At 42.0% G+C, this 21,489-nt stretch overlaps 1 protein-coding gene across 3 annotated transcripts; it reads left to right on the top strand.

Annotated features, from left to right (window-relative positions):
- Positions 1-132: 132 nt before the first annotated feature.
- Positions 133-15,776, top strand: LZTFL1 (leucine zipper transcription factor like 1). 3 transcript variants are annotated; one of them, XM_071561380.1, is made up of 10 exons: positions 133-215; positions 6,907-7,031; positions 7,501-7,695; positions 8,210-8,270; positions 9,105-9,173; positions 10,893-10,958; positions 11,094-11,171; positions 13,669-13,842; positions 14,132-14,235; positions 14,810-15,776. In XM_071561380.1, the coding sequence occupies exons 2-10, from the start codon at positions 6,955-6,957 to the stop codon at positions 14,826-14,828; spliced, it is 843 nt and encodes a 280-aa protein (XP_071417481.1). In that variant the 5' UTR covers positions 133-215; positions 6,907-6,954; the 3' UTR covers positions 14,829-15,776. The 3 variants fall into 3 exon arrangements, with proteins under 3 accessions (XP_071417481.1, XP_071417480.1, XP_071417479.1); XM_071561379.1 differs by lacking the exon at positions 133-215 and adding an exon at positions 4,942-4,982 and having other exon boundaries at positions 13,684-13,842; XM_071561378.1 differs by lacking the exon at positions 133-215 and adding an exon at positions 4,942-4,982.
- The last annotated feature ends 5,713 nt before the right edge of the window (positions 15,777-21,489 follow it).

Genomic DNA, 21,489 nt, shown 5'->3' with positions numbered 1-21,489 from the left:
CACAGCCCGGCCCCAGCACCGCCCCGGAGAGGTCCCGTCACACAGCCCGGCCTCAGCACCGCCCCGGAGCGGCCCCGGCCCACAGCCCGGCCCCGGCACCGGGGCGCTGCCGGGGCCGGGCTGTGGGCCGGGCATTCACGTCCCCGGAGCGGCCCCGGCCTCCTGCGCATCCCACAGCCCATCCCACAGCCCGGCCCCGCAGGGTTGATCCATCGGTAAGCATCGGTTGGTGTTAGTGCAAGGCTCAAAGGGCGCTCTGCGGGTTGTTTCGGTGCTGCGCTTTAGTCAGTGATGCCGTGAGAGACATCAAAAGCAGGACTCCGAGTAAAAGTCGTTTAATATCAGGCCTAGTGCCTGCAGGAATACATGATGGCATGAACGTGCACCCTAAGTTCTAGTTTCTATGGCTTTTATAATATGATCACTCCAATCATTACTTTACACATCTCTCGGTCCAGCCTCGGTCCCGTCCCTGTTCCACCCCCAGGAACTGGGTCTGGGGTCAGTGAGACCCTCTGCCTTCATCAGCACTCCTTCAGCACACAAAGGGCTCTTGGAGGTTTTCCAGTGTTCTGATTTCTGGGTCACTCTGCCCTGTGTTTATGTTTCATTCTGCAGGCCTTTCTGATAGTCTTCAGCTCTTTACCTTGAAGAGTGTCTAAACAAGACTAAATAACTAAAGGAATTTGAGCTACTGATAAATGGCAGGGGTTAGGATGTATAAACAATTAACTTAGGCTGCTAGAAATATCAGTATACTACATTTGCTTTTTACTACAGTTACAAGTACTTTTAAAAGCTATAAAAAAGAAAAAAACCCTTCAATATCATGAGATTAGTTGCTGAAGGTTAAACACGAGGAAAGATGAAGGGTTGTGCCCTCAGCACTGTTCTGCCTCCCAGAGGAGGAGGCTCAGGGGCACCTCATGGCTCTCCACAACACCCCAAAGGAGGCTGGAATGTGGTGGGGCCTCTCTCCTCTGCTGTGCATGCAGGGACGGACCAGAGGACATACCTTGAACTGAGCACGGGGGGTGCAGGCTTGGCCCAGGTGGCCAAGAAGGCCAATGGGATCCTGTCCTGTATCAAAAATAGCTTGGCCAGCAGGCCCAGGGCAGTGATCCTTCCCCTGTACTCTGTGTTGGTGAGGCCACACCTTGAGTGTTGTGTTCAGTTCTGGGCCCCTCAGTTCAGGAAAGATATTGAGGGGCTGGAGCAGGTCCAGAGAAGAGCAACAAGGCTGATGAAGGGACTGGAGCACAAGTCCTGTGGGGAGAGGCTGAGGGAGCTGGGGGTGTTTAGCCTGGAGAAGAGGAGGCTCAGAGGTGACCTCATCACTGTCTAGAACTACCTGAAGGGAAGTTGTAGCCAGGTGGGCGGTGGTCTCTTCTCCCAGGCACTCAGCAATAGGACAAGGGGGCACGGGCTTAAGCTCTGCCAGGGGAAATTTAAGTTGAAGATCAGAAAAAATTCTTTCCAGAGAGAGTAATCAGGCATTGGAATGGCCTGCCCAGAGAGGGGGTGGATTCACCATCCCTGGAGATTTTTAAACGGAGATTGGATGTGGCACTGAGTGCCATGATCTGTTAAAGAGACTGGAGTTGGACCAAGGGTTGGACTTGATGATCTCGGAGGTCTTTTCCAACCCAATCAATTCTATGATTAGCAGAGTGTTTCTCACTGTTGGGGTGGTGAGGCACTGGGGTGGGTTGCCCAAGGAGGTGGTGGGGTCACCATCCCCAGAGGTGTCACAAGGTGGATCCAGTGCTGGGAATGCCGTTTCGTGGTGCAGGGGTTACAGTGGAACTGCTGGGGCCAGAGATGCTCTGGATGGTCTCAGAGGTCTCTTGCAACCTTGAGGATTCTGTGATTCTCTAAACATGTGTCAGGATGCCCTAGAAAGAATCACAGAATAGAATTGATTAAGTTGGAAAAGACCTTCGAGATCATCAAATCCAACTCTTGGTCCAACTCCAGTCCCTTTACCAGATCATGGCACTCAGTGCCATGGCCAATCTTAGTTTAAAAACCTCTATGGATGGTGAATCCACCACCTCTCTGGGCAGGCCATTCCAATGCCTGATTACTCTCTCTGGAAAGAATTTTTTTCTGGTCTCCAACTTAAATTTCCCTTGGCAGAGCTTGAGTCTGTGCCCCCTTGTCCTATTGCTGAGTGCCTGGGAGAAGAGACCAACCCCCACCTGGCCAGAACTTCCCTTTAAGTAAAGAAAGAATGCAGGTCAAAGACTTGTCCAAGAGTGCAGGCAAATTTAGCATGAGAGGAAAAAAATTAAAAAATCTGTATCTTCCTGCACTCAGGCCTTGCTGAGTGCACTTCTCTTTAACCTTTATTATGATTCACTTCTAACTGCTTGACTCAACAGCATTTGGTAGAGACTGTACTCTTAATAATTAAGATTCTCTGTGGAAATTGGAGGAAGATAATCTTTTTGAAAGAACTATAAAATAATATTGCTAAAGAAAATCTCATCACTAACACAGTAACCAGAGGCTTGAATTATAACAATAAAGCATGTAATTACATATTGTTTCTCAGCTCCAGCAGACGTGCTGTTATAGAGAAACTGCACTGCAGGGAACACAGGATAAGCTACCAGGAAAAGTCCTTCTGGCAAGGGAATACTTTCTTACTAGTTTTAGGCTGTAACTGACTGTTTAGTACAATTTCAAAAAACAAAAATATATGTAATATTGGCCATTATCTCCTGCAGTAATGAGATAACCCCCAGAAGATGCATGGGAGTGTTTATGGTTCATTCTCAGCTCATTCAGGAAAATGCAGTCTGGCATCACTGTTACTGATATGGATTATGCATTACAGAGGCATCTCAGTGATACTACTGGATAATGGCTTCTCTGAGTAGATTATTAGGTGGGGATTTTTTTGTCCTGAAATTCTCTTTCCTGCTAAAGGAATAAAAATGTTGAACTGACATCAGTCTTGTCTAGGAAAACTAACTGGTTGACATCATCTGTGTGGTTTTCACAGCTCATAGTGTGTGTATTTATGAGAAGAAAGCAAAGTGAGAGTTGCTATGAAAGCTGTTGGAAAAGTCTCAGCCAGAATTTTCCTAAAGGAATTTTCTTTCTAAGTGCATAGGTAACAAATAGCAATGAAAACTCAGCCCCACAGTTCTTCTATTACTCATGGGTAATACTTTGTGTAAGAAGCACCAGCTGTCATTACAGCAGTAATCATAGTTTGTTAGTCCTTTTTCAATGCATAACAGCAATGCAGAGTTCTCTGCTTGGCTTATGTGCAATGACAGTTCCAGAGATGGATAAGCTTTCCCTGGGCAGTATGAGGGTTTATGTCTGGAAGTACCACATGAATGTCATTTCCAGTTCTGAGGCCAGACCTGGATGCCCTTCCCTGAGGAGTCACCTGCACCAGGGCCTCCTGCAAACATGTTCTGAGTCTCCTGTGCTGAATGCAGGCTGCACCTGTGACTTATGCTGTTTACTGAGGACAGATTTGGACAAGTCAGGCCCTGTCTGTCTCGAGAGCTGATCCAGACTGCTCAATTTTGATGGAAGTTGTTTCAGTTTCTCCTGATTTTGTCTGAAGGAAATAGAAATTAGGTTAGATATGCCACTAATACAGCTGCCTACTCAAAATCTCCTGTTAGTTCTAAATCAGTCACTGCTGCTTTTAGGGCCATTAATGAAAATACACTGAAGGCTCTATCAGTAAGATCAATACAATGTTGAGTAGTGCCAATTGCCTTCTAATGCTGCGAAAAGGGATCCCATTTTAACTCTTAAATTGTCAGAGAAGGGCAGTTTTCCCTTGGGGCCACTCAGCTCTGGAAAGTGCCTGGATGGAAACAGCTGCCCAAGCACAATAGCCCTCCTGCCTGTGTTTGTTCCAAACTGCCTTTCCCAGCTTGCTGCTTCTCAGTCTGTTACTCATTTACCTGCAACTCATCTGTGAGGGAATGAGGGCTATTTTGTGGTAGCCCGTGTTGCTGAATGGAGTTTCCTGCTCTGTCCCTGAGTGCAATAAAGCAAGGCAAGTGCTAAAAAAGACAGAACTGTTAGAACATGAAAATACGTGAGTAAGCAATGGAATAGTTTGGATTTTTTTGCTCTAAGCAGGTGAGATATGAGGAAGCAGATAAACGAAAAGCCCACAAACAACCCCCTCTAAACCAAACCAAAAAGCCCTAATGTTTTCCCTTATGTACAGGGCAAACTTGATAGGAAGTCGTTGAGGTGTGCCAAGATTTTCAGTCCAGTGTATTCCCTGGTTTATGGCAAGCCCTGGGCTCCAGTAACCTGTGCTGGATACCTGCCAGTCCACTCCATGGCTCCATGTGGGAGCAAACCAAACAGTGCTGTTGATTAAAACCAAGGGGTAAAAAAGTAGTTGGCACTCTGGCCTGCTCCTGACTGGCTGTGGGGCTAAAGAACGTAAAACCAGAGGAGTCAGGAGTTTAGTGTTAGTGCTTTAATTTTTGTGGTATTTCGGTGACACCATCCCTGGAAGTGTTCAGTGCCAGGTTGGAAGGGGCTTTGAGTAATCTGGTCTAGTGAAAGGTGTCAGGGACGCTTTAGACTAGATGATCTTTAAGGTCCCTTAAACCCTAAAACTTCTATGTTGTCCTGCCGACTTCAGCGGGATTAATCCCTGGCTCATGCTTTGCAAAGAAGCCTTTGGAAAAAAAAATCTTCACTGGTGTAAATAAACCTGGACTGTTGCCCATGGCGACCTCCCTACCGCTTCAGCAGCTCATTAATGTACAGCTGAGCCTGAAAAACGGCCCCTGGGCACGCCCGAAATCCAAGCGCAGCTGGAAACAATCCTGCGCCTTTATTTCCCGGGAAGCGCCCGCGCGGCCTTCCCGCGCCGCGCGGATCACGTGGGCGCGCCGTCGCCAATGGGCGCGCGCCGGGGGCGCTCGCGAGGCTTCCTGTCTCCATGGCAACGGCCGGCCCGCAGCTGCCCGAGCGCCGCCATGGTGAGTAGGGGTCGGCCCGCGCCGCATTCCCTGCCCGGCATTCCCTGCCCGTCCCGGCGGGTCTGGGCGCCGCCCACCCCTCCCGGCCACCCGTGACACCCCTGCCGAGACTCCTGTGGCATGGGGTGTGTGCGGGATGCGGCGCCCCATTGGCTTTGCGTGTCGGCGTGGCTGACTTGGAGATCATGAGTGGCCTGTGCTTTTGTGTTTATTTACTAGTTTAATTTGTTTTCTGTCTATAATGGACAGAAGCTTTTCACCTAAAAATCCCCCAGCAACAGCAAAGAAAACGTTAATTTAGCTTTCCATATGATCCCTCAGGGGATTGCAGCCACTGTGAGAGGGTGGTTTTATTTACTGCCGGTTTTATTCATTGCTGTTGCTGCCTCCTCGGCCGCCTTTAATTCCCGGGCAGTGGAGCCCTGTGCCCGGATGATGGATTGTCCGTCCCGGTGTCCCAGCACTGCCCTGCCACTGGCGCTTACCTGCGCAGGTGCATTGCTGAGGGCGAGGTGATCAGTCCCTGCTCTGGGTGAGCTGCGGCATCGCTGCCCTTCCCTGGCACGGCCACCCTGACCAAGTACAGCGGAGTGAGTGAAACGGGCTCGCCTGTGGTGGCAGCAGCTCTCCAGGGAATGTGGGGATAAACTCCCATTCACGCCCTGCTGTTCTTCCTTGTGGCTTGTGCTACTTGCATTAGCAAAGGTTATTCTTATATAGCTGTCCATGCCAACAGTCCTTCCTTTGAAATAGAGGCATGCATCTAAAATTGATTACTTCTTAATTTGCCCCGGGAATATTTGTCTCTGGGCAATAGGTTGTTGAGAAACAAATTCAGATTGTCGCCTAAGATTAAGATCTCCTTCTGTATCAAAAGCAGCATGGCCAGCAGGTCGAGGGAAGTCATTTCCCTCCCTACTCTGTTGTTATAAGACCCAAGATGGAATACTGTGTACAGTTCCAGTGCTCCCAACATAAGCAGGGCATGGAACTGTTGGAGCAAGTTCAGAGGAGGGCCATGAAGTTGACAAGAAGACTGGAGCACCTTCCCTACGAAGAAAGGCTGAGAAAGTTGAGGCTGTTCAGCCTGGAGAAGAGACGGGTGTGTGGAAACCTCATAGCAACCTTCCAGTATCTGAAAGGGGCCTACAGGGAGCCTGGAGATGGACTCTTCATCAGGAAACATAGTGACAGGACAAGGGGGAATGCATTCAAACTGAAAGAGAGCAGGTTTAGATTAGATATATGGAAGAAATTCTTTGCTGTGAGTGTGGTGAGGCACTGGCACAGGTTGCCCAGAGAAGCTGTGGGTGCCCCATCCCTGGCAGTGTTCAAGGCCAGGTGGGATGGGGTTCTGAGCAACCCGGTCTAGTGGGAGGTGTCCCTGCCCACGGTGGGGAATTTGGAACTAGATGAGCTTTAAGGTCCCTTCCTAATGCAAGCCACTCTGTGATTGTATGAGAAGTCTCAAGGTTCTACAAATGAACTAACAAAGAGTAGCATACTTTCCTGTGATTTTGTTGTTATTCTTGTTGTTGTTAGTACATCTATGAAAGATATATCATTCAGTTACATTGCATGTATCAACATGTAATACAAAGACAGATTTATCCAAGAGGTTCCTCTGCAGTCCTTCTGGTTCTGACCCTCTGATTGCCTCTGATTTAGATTTTGTGGGACTTGTTTGAGGCTACTGCTCACTTGAGCTCTTACGCCTGAGTACTGGTGTTGTTAAAGGGAGATCACACATGTGAGGTATACAGGGAAACACATACGAAAGTGTGGTTGTTTTTCAACATGCTAGTTACCATGATAACCCTGTGAAAGCAGGCACAGAAACTAGTCAGAAGGCAAGTATTCTCAGTACTTATGCTCCATTTTGCTTAGTGTATGTTTGCCTTTGTGCTTGTACCCTCCCCTGCAGGCAGAGCTGGGCCTTAACGAGCACCACCAGAACGAAGTGATCAGCTACATGCGCTTCGCTCGCTTCAAGCGCGGGCTGTGTCTCAAAACAGTGGATTCCTGTTTTCAGGACCTTAAGGACAGCAGGTACTCCGTGGGGTGGTTCTGAGCAAGAAGAAAGCAAAATATGCTAGCAACAGAGTGGGCTTTCAATACTTCATGGCTTTTCTCCATTTACATTTAGATTGTATGTTCTTACTGGGAAAGAACCAATAATTTTCCAAAAGTTACAAGTCAAGTGTGTTTAAAACTAAGTTGTTCAAATTCGTAAGAATTAACAGATATTGAAAGCATGACTTTGCTCTATGTCTTGCTTCTGATACCTAAATTTGATAGAAGGCTGTAGTTGAATGAATGTTTGTGATTGTAATGATATAAAGAGAAAATTCAAGTATAATAACCAATTAATGGTGCTATGGTCATCTAAAAACTACTGACAGTGGATGTTTGTAGAAGGATCTTGCATTATGTGAATTGTATCTGTGTAGTGAGATCTCATAACTGTGGAAGATTATTACCTTTATCTTACATGACTCACCTGAACTGCTCTGTTTAGACTTGTTGAAGAGACCTTCACAACTGATGAGGTGACAGACATGCTGGATGGACTGCAGAGTGTCGTTCACAGCGAAGTGGAGTCAGAGCTCATAAATACAACTTACACCAACGTTTTACTTCTGCGGCAGCTCTTCTCACAGGCTGAGAAATGGTACCTTAAGTTGCAGACAGACATCTCTGACCTGGAGAATCGGTAACATCTGCTGGACTGGGCAGAGTCCCTTTCAATAATAAGAAAACTTCAAAAGTGTTGACTATTGGCATTCTTTTCCTAATCATTGAAACCTATTCTTATAATATTCTATCAGTGAGAGGTTGGTTTCAAGGCTTCAATCTGTAAAAGCAGCAAGATACAAAAATAATTTCAAACTTGTCAGCAAGATGTTTTTATTGGTAATATTCTTACTTGAATGAATCAGTTAAAGGCAAGTCATTGGATTTGAATGAAAAGCTTCTGTCTGGTTAGATTGTATTTTAATCAAGGATTCAAATCAAGAATCTTACACGCATATACCAAACCATTGCATCTGTTGGGTTCATGGTATTTGCATAGGACTTCATTCTGTATTTCTAACAACCATCTTACATGCAATAAGAAGCATAGCACCAGCCTGGTAAAAGGTGTTTCATAACATAGCTCTTAGTACATTAATGCCTCCATTTATTTTTCTTCAGTAAATAAATGCCACTTTATTTTTCTTTTCAAGAGAATTATTGGAACAGGTTGCTGAGTTTGAAAAGTCAGAATTTACATCTTCGAACAAAAAGGTAGAGTTTTATTTTAATCAAATAATAATCAAATGTTGTGTGGAGTTGTGACAGATGTTTAAAATGCTTAGTACTAACTCTTTGTGTATAAGAAAGAAAAACAAAAACACAACACCACCCTTGTTTCAAAATAGTCTTTGAAAATCTCCAGAAAGTCACATTTGCAGTTTGGAACGAAGGCTCACTCTGGTTTGCCTTGGCTGTTTCCAGAGTGCAGGTTCTGCACGTCCAGGACATGCCTTGTGTCCCTCATCCCAAGGTCAGGCAGGCCAGGGATGTGCTGCTCCTGTGTTCCATTCCCCTGGAAACTGGGGTCAGGTTGGGACATCTGCTTGTCCCAGCACGGAGTCAGAGCTGAACAGATTGCAGAGTGCAGATACCACTTTAGCTTTAATCTTGCAAGATCATGGTTGCAACTTTGTTTGTAGTGCCAAGGTGTGTGTAGTTAATATATATTGTTTTTTGATACTTAAAAGGAGAAAATTTGTAACTTCGTACTATTTTTTATTCTTATTGTCACTCAAATATTTTTTCTGTTTTCCTTATTGCTTTGTCTTTTGGTTGCTGCAGCATTGTTAGTCTTCTGTAAAATGAAGTTTGCAATCCTCCTCTGTCTCTGTGCAGTGTTTTTGTTTAACTTCAGCTCCAGGTGAAGTACACAACTTAGGAGCCAAGGAACCAGTAAAAACTGAACTTGAAATGAAAGATCATTCATTTGCTTTACAAAAGAAAGCTGATTTGACTGTCAATAATTATTTTACAGACTGCAGAAGTACCTGTCTTCCTCCCAGAAATCTGTGTAATTTAATTTTTCCACCTCTGTTATTTCTTTAGCCCACTGCAGATCCCGTCAAACCGAAACTGGCTCCATTAAATGAAGGTGGGTCAGAGCTGCTAAACAAGGTAAGAACTTCTGTGTTCATGCAGTTGTGGTCAGTGACCACTCTGTTTATGCAACTGAACTGAGTAGCTGTACAGTGATATTTGTATAGTGTGTCTGTCACGGTATAGGTGTTGTGGTAATATACTCCAGAATGTAAAAGGGAAAAGGGTGGCCCTGTGGTGTAAAGGAGAGCACTCCGGACTCTGAATCCCAAGGACCTGAGTTCGAGTCTCAGTGGGACTGTGTCCTGGCAGTTAAAGCCTCCCTGCCATCCCATCCCATCCTATCTCAGATGCTCAGCAGGGTCAGCCCTGGTCAGTACCGGGGGCTGTGACAGTCCCGAGGACTTCCCTGTCACTGTCCAAGCTCGCTCGGCCGTGGCAGATGGACCTCGGGACTGAAACGGTAGGGCCAGTTCTGTGCACGCTGTGCCTGACCTAAAACATCCACTGTGCAGGCTGGAAGGGCACGTGGGGAGAGCCCTACCCAAATCTTCACTCGCGAAGTCTGGCCATACATAAAGGGAAATGACAGTGAATTAATAAATATTTTAAAACATCTGATGTGTATTGTGTGGTTATGGTCTCTAACAAGTATTGCAGTATTGACCCTTCTTTTGCAAGGACGTTTTGGCCTTTGTAGTTGTTTATTTTTTCATTTAATGGAGTAAATTAATAAATTAGTTACATGCAGCTAGCTGGCTTTTTATCAAGGAAGTAAATTAAAGTATGTAGCTGGCTGAAATGATAAGGTTATTGAACAGTTTCTGTATCACTTGAAATCAACCTCATTGCATACTGTCTTTTTTTTTTGTAAGTTGGTTAAATTTTTCCTGAAGAAACAAGCACATAAAGAATTTGGAATTTACTGGGTTTGAGAATGTCTGATTTCTCACTTTCTAAATGTTTTCAGAATTAGGAAACACTTTCTAGTATTTAATGTTATCAGTAAGTTTTACGAGGTGTTGAACTCATTTGATTTAAACTTTTCTAAAATGCCACACTTCCTACATCACTTTTAAGTTATGGGCAGTCAAGATAATGAGCAAGGAGTTGTGTTTTCTGTCTTCTGGGCTGCATTGCCAAAATGTGTCAACTACAGAGTCTGCTCAAAGTGGTTTTAATCATTATGATAATTAAAGCATTCAAGTATTCAGGCCTCCATTTTGCTTATAGTTCAATGTAGTGCTTTTTTAATAACAGTTACAAAATATGTTTCATAACAGTTTTTGTTGACTATTTGCATCTGATGTGTCTCTCTTTTTTTTTTTTCCTCAAATAATTCAAAGTTCATATGGGAAATTGACTGATAAAACATGATTATTTCCTGGGACACAGGACATGATATGCAGTAACCTGGTATTTGTATCTTTGGAACAGGAACTATGAATTAATTCTTTATTGATTGAAAAATACAAATGATGAACACAATGAAATTTGCATCTTTGAACCTGCAACTTTTAATCAATAATCTTGATACCAAGAAGATGCTGAGCTCAATCATCTCAATTATTCAGTAAAGCACGTGCCAAATTTAAGTGAATGGTGCTGTATGCTACAGTAGAATTAGAGACTTGATTGCTGATTGAGGCAGAAAACACAATAAATAAATGAATTGCTGATTTCTTATGAAGGCCATTTTTATATGCATTTAGGATCTTGTTTGCTTTCCTATGAAGTGCATTTTCTGCCCTCAATTATTTGGAAAATTTAAAACTTTTCTTGTTCATTAACCCAAAGACAGTTGCTCGTCTCCAAGAGGAAAACGAAAAACTGAAGACCAGACTCAAGACCATAGAAACACAGGTACATTCCCTTCAAGCTTGGAGACTTAATGCTGTTTACATATTTAAAAATATCTAAATAAGAATCCCAAGGTTATTATCCTTATGTTTTCAATAAAACATGTTTATAAGGTTTTAAATTTTGAATGTGCTGCAGGCTACAGCTGCCCTTGATGAGAAGTCCAAGCTTGAGAAGTCACTGAGGGATTTACAAATGATCCAAGGAGATCAGAAGGTAAATACAGTGAAGATATGACCCCCTCTTTAACACAACTGTTGCCAATACATCCAAAATGTTGTTGTGTATGGTGTGTTTCTTGCCTGGCAAATGCAAAAGTTCAAGTTAGTGTTGTCTGTTCCTGTTGGTCCCTCGGTCACCAGGTAATCCATAACATTAGTTGATGTTGTGATGTGTATTTTGTGTCACAGAGACCATGATAAATTATTGTCAGAAAGTGTTATTCCAGGTACTGTCAGGAAGTAGTATCCCAGAATTCATATTCTCAGGGCTGATATTTGTATTAACAGACACAAATTCATGTCTGTTTGTTTCTTGATATTTGCTAATGAAAGAATTATGTCTAACCTGGTTTTACAGCAACAGTAAAACTAATTTTTTCAAGCATTTGTCACACGTGATGTTGACATGGACAAGCAAATTTGATGCTTATAGATTTTATGTGGTTCTGCCCATATCAGCATACTGTTAAAAAATAGTTCATTGTTTCTTTTTACTATGTGAGGTTCTTACTCATTTTATAAATAAGGATTCAAACATGGTGAGTTGCTGCTGAAGAAAAAAAGATTTAAGAGGCCTGAAGTCATGTTGACACAGATAAATCTGTTCAGATCACCTCAGTATTTTTTCAAGTTTGTCCTTTATTTTGTCAATAACTGGAATTTTCTAAAGTTTGTTCATGTGTGATTTTTTTCTTTAATTTAAAACATCTCTGTTAAGACTTTAAACAAAATTATTATACTTCAATCCCATTATATTGAGAAATTGACTTTAAAATTCCTGCAGTATTTATAGATTTGAAGTGAGGTTCAGTATCATAAAGCGTTTCTATTTTAAGTTTTATATTTTAATCCTGGTTTCTTTTTGTTTTGCTTTCTAACTGGTTTATGGTATGTACTTGGCTTTCTCAATATATTATAAGTTTACTTAGTAACTTTAAAAATCTATGTTCAATAATATTATTTAATAGGGAACTTGATTTATCAGTCATGGCAAATATTTGTTTGTTAAGTCTTTAATTATTAATGGTTTAAAACATTAAAGGGTTATATTAAATCCTGGTTAATACTGTTTGTAGTTTTAAGAGATTGGAACCAAATCTTATCCTGCTTTTCTGGTTAAACATGAATTGGCCTCAGTGTCAGGGCTCTGAGTATCTTCAGCTCTCATGTCCTAATTTGCTCCCTATAATCTGTCACTTTCTTCTCCAGCTCTTACATTCTCTATTTACAGGCATTGTGTGGTGTTGAAACCAGCTAGTGGATACAGTGCTGAAATGTACTACTTTATTTAATCAATTACACTATTAACAGTTATTAGTTTTTGGAGAAAATACTGCATTTTATGTGATTTCACTCCATATCTTTTAGGATGGTTGTCAGAAAATCATATAAACCCAGTTGCTTAGAGCAGTAATTTTTAAACACTTTTGGGCTGCCAAACCACAGTAGTTCTTAAGGACCAACTCAGCAGATTGGATTTTCTATTATTATTATTAATAGTTAATAGAGTCTGAGTCACAGTTTGGGAGTAACTGCTCCACTGGAACAGTTTAACTTGTGAATGTAGAATTTTTTCATAATTGACTGATGTCATGGGTTAGAAAAATGGTACTTGCCTTTTCTGATGTGAAACACAAAATGTGCTCTCAGCATTGCAGCCTGGGACTCTGGTCTAAACAGTCAAAATAAGCTTTTCTTCTTTACAGGGACTACTATCAAGTGTTTTCCTATTCTCAAATCTTACCTTCCACATAATAAAAGGAACAGAGTTTCCTTAGTTTTAGTTTATTGTTCTTTTCAAAGTGCTGTGATTCAGCCTTATCCTGAGTCCTTACACTTCTGAGTTTGAAATTGAGCTTTTAAACCTGAGAGGGTTTTGTATTTGTTTTTTAGTTTTTCTCTTTTTTTTAATGAAAATCCATAGAACAGTTACATGATTGTAACATTTTGTTGCCTGGAACTGAAGTCCAGAAGAGTTTGAGTTGTTGCTTCTCACAAGGAAACTGGAAAGTTGTTTCACAAGCAGCTGTGTAAGACCTTTAAGAACAGTGCAATGTTGGTACCCAGCTGAGAGTGTGAGCCTTAACACTTTCAGCCTTTCCTACCTGTACTACACTGACAGCTTCTGAAATCCTTCAAAAATACATTGTACCGTAGACATTCCGATCTTAAACGTTAATTTACTATTTCTGTATGGTCAGTAACTTCATCCTGTGGCTTCACCTAATTCCTGAAGGAGTGAAGTAAAAGAACTTGGCAAAAGACATCCCAGCTATCTTTAAAATGCATTTATTAACAATTTTTTAAAGTTATAAATCAGTCACTGCTTTAAAATTATTTTTAGTTAAAGCACTTCTAATTTAGGCTTTAAAAGAATAGTGTGAACATACTTATGAAAAATTAAGGTGTACTTTGTGTGGAATTTTGCACTTGAAATTTTAAATATTTCTTCTCTTGCATTTGACATATTTTCAATATTTCTTCTACTGAAGACTTATGCAAACCAGGATATCACTGAACTGGAGAATAAAGTGGCAGCTTTGAAATCCCAGTTTGAGAAGACTCTGAACGACACTGCTGCAAACCAAAAATTCTTGGAAGAGGACTTGATGACAACAAAGCATGACTTGCTTAAGGTTCAGGATCAGCTATCCACAGCTGAAAAGGTTAGCACTTCTTTGTAACACAGAAATTAGATCCTTACTCACATTTTAACTGGTTAGTAATTTAACAAGCACACACTGTATATAGGATGCAGAGTTTACCAGGCTACACTGTTGCCTGTGTATTTTTGTTATTTCAGTGGAAAAGCATGTTAAAAGTAAAATAGCAAAACCACAATTAACTGCATGATTATAACTAGATCAATACCTAAGTATTGCCCATTTATCTGCATAGAAATTTTTTTTGGTCTTCCTAATATGTAAATAATATGTTAGTGTTGTTCTTGTGTAGGAACTGGAGAAGAAGTTTCAGCAAACAGCTGCTTATCGCAACATGAAAGAGATTCTCACCAAGAAGAATGAGCAGATAAAGGATCTGCGCAGAAGGCTCTCCAAGTAAGGGATGCTCTCCTGTGTCCAAACAGATCCTTGCTCTGCATCCACGTTCTGCTCCCATTTTGTTGTCATAAATGTCAACCTGTCTAAAACAGTCTGTGAATTTTCCCTTAAAAGAATTTCTAGTAGTGCATTCCCTGATTTTTGACAAGCCAGTGCTTTTAGTGGATGTAAGGGGGGGTAGGACTGATGTGTGCAAGGGCAGCTACCATGTACAAGTCATGAGAGAATTCAGTGTGGAGAGGATACAGGATATTCATGGCTGTGGTAGGTGAGGCCGTGGGTGCTACACAGTTTGATACAGATGGGAGATGTCCCAGATTCTTTGACAACTGTTTGGATTTGTGGGTAGGTCATTCCTTTATTGTACTGTTTGTAAACTGGCCAGCTGTACAAGGAGAAAATAGTCTAAAAAGTACATACATTTCTGTGTCATACAGTGACTCTTGACAGCAATGTGTCACTATTAAGTGCTGTTTATTACTTGGGTTTAATTTTTCTTAAAGACAAAATGTCTCTGGGGATTGGCTACTCTGCTTTAATGATTCTTCTGTTTATTTTTTTTAATCCTTAGATATGAATCAGAGGACTAAAATACCACAAAACATCTGATCTATTGAAAGCTGCCGTGGAAAGAAAATGTAGACTGGTATTATATTTCAATAATTTTTGTTTCAAATGGTATATTTTTTGCTTCTAATGATTAAAATAACTATTAATATTAACAACACTCTGAAACTCCTACCTTGCTTCCTTGTAAAGCTACAATTTATAGGTGTTAGTTTCTGCAATCATGTTTTTAGTTGTTAGTCATCAGCATTCCTTGAGGAATAGCCAACAGGATCTTACTGAAGAATTGAGAACATTCCCTGCAAAGAAAGGAGTTTATTTTTGTTAAGAAAAGAAAAAAAAATTGAAAAAAATAAGGTGCTAGGGATTTTGATGTCTCTGTGCTGGAGACTCCAGTTGTTACTTTTGTGTAGTTATGAAGTAGCATTATACATAAAAATTGCATCAGTCAAAGTGAAAAATAGGAGGGAAAAAAGAAACACTGATTCTATTATGTTACTTCACACAGGACATGTCATACCCCAGCAAAATGTGGTGAGTAGCATTTTTCTAGAGGGTGTTCATGAGCTGGTGAGGCAAATATGGTTTATAGCTGAAGTGCTGGGCCTGTTCACATAAAGCCACCAAGTGAAGTTGTGGTTTTTCACTTGAATTGATCTGAAACAATTCTGAACATCAGAAGGCAGATTTCGACTTTGCCAGTGTTCTTAACATTGAGATTATAATCTGAAAATCCATAGGAAATTTAATGGAGAAGACTTTTTGGGAAATAAGTTATTTTAGGTATTTTCATCTGCTTTCTTATTGTAATCTCACCAAAAACCAGCTTGCTTCTCTCAGGTCTTCTGCCTGTAATTCTCTGCCTTGCATTGATTTGTCAGCCTCTTAATTGTGCATTCTACTTGTTCATCTGTCCCTGTTCACATGTATGTTATATTTTACTCCAAATAAAATTACTCTGTTTTCAAACATTTAGTCTTTCAGGAGCTGGGTTTTTTAATGGGAATGTGTTTTGTAGAGCTTTTTCTTTAATATCTGTGGTGGATCAGTAAAGAATCTTGCTATAAATAAGAACATGTAAATTACAGATTCATGCTCAAAGCCACACCACATCAAACAGCTATAAAACAGTGTACCAGTGCTGGGAAGTGGCTGGGGTGGTTGTGTTACAGAACTGGCATTTAACAGTGCTTCTCTCAGGAGCTGCTTGAACTGAAAATGGATCATTTTCCCTCATTCTTTCTCAAAAAAGCAAGGCTGTTCAAATTGTTCAAGCAATGATGCCCCAGTCAAATCTGCCATACACTTGCAGTCTAAGTTCTACTGTTTTCTGTTAGGTTAAGTATGAGTTCCCTTCTTTTCTATCAGTTTAAATTCTCATGTTTTCTATAAGTTCTTCTGTCCTTTTCCACCTACTGGTTAAACAAGATTGCTCTGGGATAAGGTCCTATGTCTGTAGCATGATACCATTGCTGTAGCACCATAGTAGGGTGTTATGGATGACATACTCCTCCTTCACTGACAGTTTAGTTAATGAAAGTTATTCTTTTGCCCCTTGTGCAGTCAATAAAAGGTTAAGTTCTTAATAAGATTGTATCAAAATGCTTTCTGGCCTGTGTTTGCTCAGAGCAATGGGAGTACTTGCACATCTGGGTGAATATTGTGGGGTTTTTCTTTGTAATGACACTCATTTTAGTGAGTTAATATTTCTAAAATACCAGGTAAAAGGTGAAGAAAGACTGAGGTTCTTCTGCTGGTTTTCTTTTCTGATAAGTCTTTGACCCATGATTTGGGTGGAGTACTGACTCAGTGATAGGCTTTCCTTACCTGCTTAGAAACATCTCAAAAAGAAAGTACACTGTCCCCTCCAGTGTATGGCCAGGTCTCAGTGAAATAAATTGCCTGTAGGCAAGCATTGCTACAGACCTTGTTATCTCCTCACAAAAGTAGGGTGAGTCCTGTAGAGAGCTGTGCAGTGTCAAATGAAACACTGACGTTGGTTTCCTGCCTTGCAGGTCGCCAGCTTAGCGAGTATGAGATGCAGTGCTCACCTTGATTTGTGTTGCAGAATGGCTAATTAACAGTCTTCTGGGGAGCTCTTGATGAAAAACACATCATCTTTTAAAGATGATGTTCCTGTCAAAGAAGGTTCTCTTTTTGTTGAGAGAAGTACAATATTTTGAAAATGAAAAGGACATCTGAATCTCTCCTGGCAGTGTCTGGTATTTCTACAACTTGACTTCCTTCCCTGAGGTGTAAATTCTAACACTGCTTTTATCAGTCTTTGTTCTTCATATTTCTCAAGTAGACATTATTCATTTCTTCCACTTCAGTTGTTAATTCCCTAGTTACCCCTGAAGGGAATGTTTACTAAGAAAATTTCTCTATAACTGGCTGGTCTGCAGGAATCAAATCTGTTTCAAGCTTGCAGACTGGAGAATACTTCTTATGGGAATGGGATGTAGGCAGCTCAGCTTTGCCAGTATTGACTCTGGCAGCCAACAGCTGACAGGGACTTCAGCTCAGCTGTTGGTCATTAATAAATGAGCCAGCATTGCTGCCTGCTACCATCTTCATGAGATTGTATATTATCTGATGATCTTTAACTGTTCATAAAGTATTCATCAATCTGTTGGGTTTTTGGGGCTTTTTTGTGGATAATGGCCATTTTTTAAAGTGAATACTAATATATATTGACACTTGGTTTGCAAGAGTACCTCTTTATTTGATAATGATAAGGACAGGTACTGTTTGGACATTTCCTGCATACCTTACCTTTAGGAAACTCAGTCATCTGCCAGGCATTTAGATTTCAATTCAGCCAAAATTTTTCTAAGATTCCTTAGTTTGTTTCTCCCTTTCTGGCAATATCAAGGACAGCTCTTGGCTTCTGTGTGATACCAAATGCTGTCAGACCAGAGTGACTTACTTCCTCAGGAGGCAACCTTGAATCATCTTGCAGTGTCAGGTGCCCGGATGGATCAAGCTTTAAAATCTGTTCTAGGAGGAGGCTGCCTTCTAAAACTAATTTAAAAAACAATGTAATTTGAGGGTAATTTTTTATGTGAGCAGGTAAAAATTGTTATAGAAATTATTATTGTAACTGACTTTGAGCAGAGAATGTGCCCAGGGAGTTACCCTATAACTGTTAATTTTGACAATGTCCCTGTGGAAGCACTGGCTCAGGATTCCTGCCCTGCTCTGGCTGCCTGCAGACTCTCTGAAGGCATTAGATGTGCTCTCCTCATCAGTCTCCTTTTGGACATATCCTGAAACTTTAGGGAGCCTCTCAACTCTTCTCCAAGTAAAGGTGGGTAGATACATATCATTCTGTTTCAGTAGTCTTAATATCTACAGACTTTTGTTCATTAATTCTTTTTTAATTATTGTTTTTAGGACTGGTAATGTCTCGGAGTGTCTGTGGTGAGCCCCAGTGATGCTGAGTACTTGGTGCAGGACTCTGGCAGGGCAGCTCATGCCTGACAGCTGCTGGTGGACAGGGGATCTGCCTGGAGACCTCTCCAGACTGCAGGCAGGCTTTGACAGAGAGAAAGCGTGAATGGCAGGAGGCAGAACAACTGACTGAATAGGCCAGCTGTCTTTTTTTGTTTTGGTGAGGTGCCAGTTTGTGACTCTTGTTTCACACAGGCCAGTTTTGAGCTCTGGGTGAATTAGGTGCAATTTTATGAATCAGAACTGCATTGAGTACCCTCAAAGATCTCATAGTCAGAAGATGGATAGAGCTGTGGAGCTGAACCAAAGCCAGGATAATAGAATGTCAGATGTGCTTTTCCAGGGAGGCTGATGTAATGTGGAACAGTTTTAAGGGTGAAGAGACTGGGTATCATCTACAGCTTGGAATTAAGCAAGAGAAGAGCAACAAGGCTGGTGAAGGGACTGGAGCACAAGTCCTATGGGGAGAGGCTGAGGGAGCTGGGGGTGTTTAGTCTGGAGAAGAGGAGGCTTAGAGGTGACCTCAGCACTGTCTACAACTACCTGAAGGGAAGTTGTAGCCAGGTGGGGGTTGGTCTCTTCTCCCAGGCACTCAGCAATAGGACAAGGGGGCACGGGCTCAATCTCTGCCAGGGGAAATTTTAGCTGGAGATCAGAAAGAAATTCTTTCCAGAGAGTAATCAGGCATTGGAATGGCCTGCTCAGAGAGGGGGTGGATTCACCATCCCTGGAGGTTTTTAAACTGAGACCGGACATGGCACTGAGTGCCATGATCTGGTAAAGGGAGTAGAGCTGGACCAGGGGTTGGACTTGATGATCTCGGAGGTCTTTTCCAACCCAATCGATTCTCAGATTATATGATTCTATGATTCTATAACAGGTACTAGTGATAAACTGTAAAGAATAATTGCAATCCTAATAACTGTTCAGAGGAGTAACTGTAATCTCCAATTACACATAAAGCAATTGCCCAACAGTTATCATGGCCTATGAGTTCTCAAAGATCTGGAAATCCAGATGGATTCTGTCTTTCTCCTAAATTAAGGAAGCATGAGGCTTAGAGTAGCAACTGTGAATCACAGCAGAAGAACCATATGTGGAAGCTGCTACTCACTTGATTGTGTATCTACTTCTGTTGACAGCATCAGTAAGCATTTGCAGAGGCTGTGGAGACTCTTCCATTGCTTCCCTTTGATAGTCATCTGATATGCTGGCAGACACCGTGTTTCCAGTTGGAGGTGAGTGCCTCCAGGAAAGGCAGATCGTGAACACCAGAGCTACTGGCACTTTTTCTCCCTTCCATATGTCTGGCTCAGCAAGTAAACCCCAGAGGGTTTATTTTTAAATCTAAGGAGTATAGTTCTACATGTTGGAGGTAGAAAATAAGGTCCAGGCCACCTGGTAGAGTTCCTTCCTCCCTTGTTTCCCTCTCTTTCGACAATAGAACTGTTAAGCTTCTTGTATCCTCAAATCAGTCTCCAACCTGTTGCTACAACCTCAGACTCCTCTTTTGTCTCATTTTAAGTAGGTGGGGAAGGCACTTGGCTTCTTACTACTGTACTGACATCAAGAGATACAAGCCCAGGATTTTTAGTCTGCACCTTCACCTAAGTACTTGCAGTTTTGCTTCAGTGAGAAATGGGGTTCTCAGCTTTGGTTATCATCTTCTGAGTAGGTTTACATAGGGCAGTTCCATGGGCAGTCCCATCAGTCCCTGGGCTGCTGTGGACATGAAGGACAGGCCCTTCTCAAGCACTCCCCTAAACCCCACATTTCAAATTTGTTAGGTACAGGGGGGGAAAAATGTTTCCAATCCTCCTTTAACATGAGAAGTGAAATGATCAAAAGTTCTTGCATATGTCTGTTAGAGGCTTGTCTTTGTCCCTGAAGATAAAGCCCAAGTCCTCCCCCAACACAAATGAAGGAAGTTCAAAGGAGAAAATCTTGGAACAGCATCAGAAATAGCATATTGATTATCTGAGGTGTTACAGAAAGTGCCACAGTAAGAATTCCCAAGTGTTGATTGTTTAAATACCTTTAAATGTATTTAAAGCCTGTCTTTGAAGGAGCCACTAGATGCCAGGCACTCTGCTGTGTGCCTGTGGGCATGACCACCTTTAAAAAAAACTCATAGTAGTTTGTGATCTGAGCTGCTGATGAGACTGACATTTGTGAAAGATTTGCCTCATTCCATCTGAACTTTCTGATCTGGCCTGACCCAAGATGAGGACACCACACCTCTCTGCCTGCACGATCTCCTCCAGTCCATTAGTAAACTAGTTTGAAATGTAATGGGAAGGAGGTACAGAGCCAAGGAAATCTTTAACTTGATGGTTCTCATCAGTAGGAGTAATCCATTCACACAGAAGCATCCCAAGTGCTAGTGATGTGCCATTTTTTAAGGCTGTCCTGTCAGCCAATTATTTAATGCTGTAGGCTATTTATAAACATAATTTATAATAAATCCCAGTGACAGTGACAAGCATTTAAGTTTTTAATACTTTGCAAAAGTTTTCATGATTTGGAAGAACTAACTTAATCTGTGGCTTCTCAGTGTGTGTCTTTCAGGTTTAATAGCTTATGGAGCTAAAATTGGTTTGGATTTTTTCTTCCAGCAGAATTCAGGGTTATACCCATGAGACATATTTCCAGGGCTAGCTGGCAAGTTGGAATTCTTCAGGCAGGACAAGAACTGCAAGGGTGTTGCAGAAATACCATGAGGTCCCTCAGAACGGTGCTATGGAAGGCTTTGGCAAACCCTGATGTTTTCCAGTGACAACCTTCATTCCTAGCACCACTAAAACACACCATGAAGAGTGAATTCACTTACAGGAGATGTGTCAACCTCTTGCAGTCACCTTTTCTTGCAGGCACAAAAGTGGTGTCCCTCTTTGTGACTTCACTATTGCAGGTGGCCGGTCAGCAAGTGCACCAGAGTGGTTCTGCTGAGCTCACAGCACTACACAACACGCTCTGTGCTTTGGGCTCGTGTCCAAAGGCCCCATGTGGGGGTTCTCACTGTACCCACAACTGGTGCCTTGGTTCAGCCAGAGCCTGATGGGATGCTGGAGCAGCACACACAGCCCTGGCAGGGAGCAAATTCCTGGCGCTGGAGGAATGAGGCTGACAGCACCTGAGTGAGTCTTTCTTGGAAAATGGTTCTGAAAGGTGCCCTGGAAAAAACACATTTAAGCAGAGGAAAGAAACTAAGTCCCTGGAGTTGTTCAGCCC

Source organism: Pithys albifrons, chromosome 7, assembly GCF_047495875.1.
Source record: "Pithys albifrons albifrons isolate INPA30051 chromosome 7, PitAlb_v1, whole genome shotgun sequence".
Lineage (NCBI taxonomy): Eukaryota > Metazoa > Chordata > Aves > Passeriformes > Thamnophilidae > Pithys > Pithys albifrons.
This window is presented reverse-complemented; position numbering and strand designations above follow the sequence as displayed.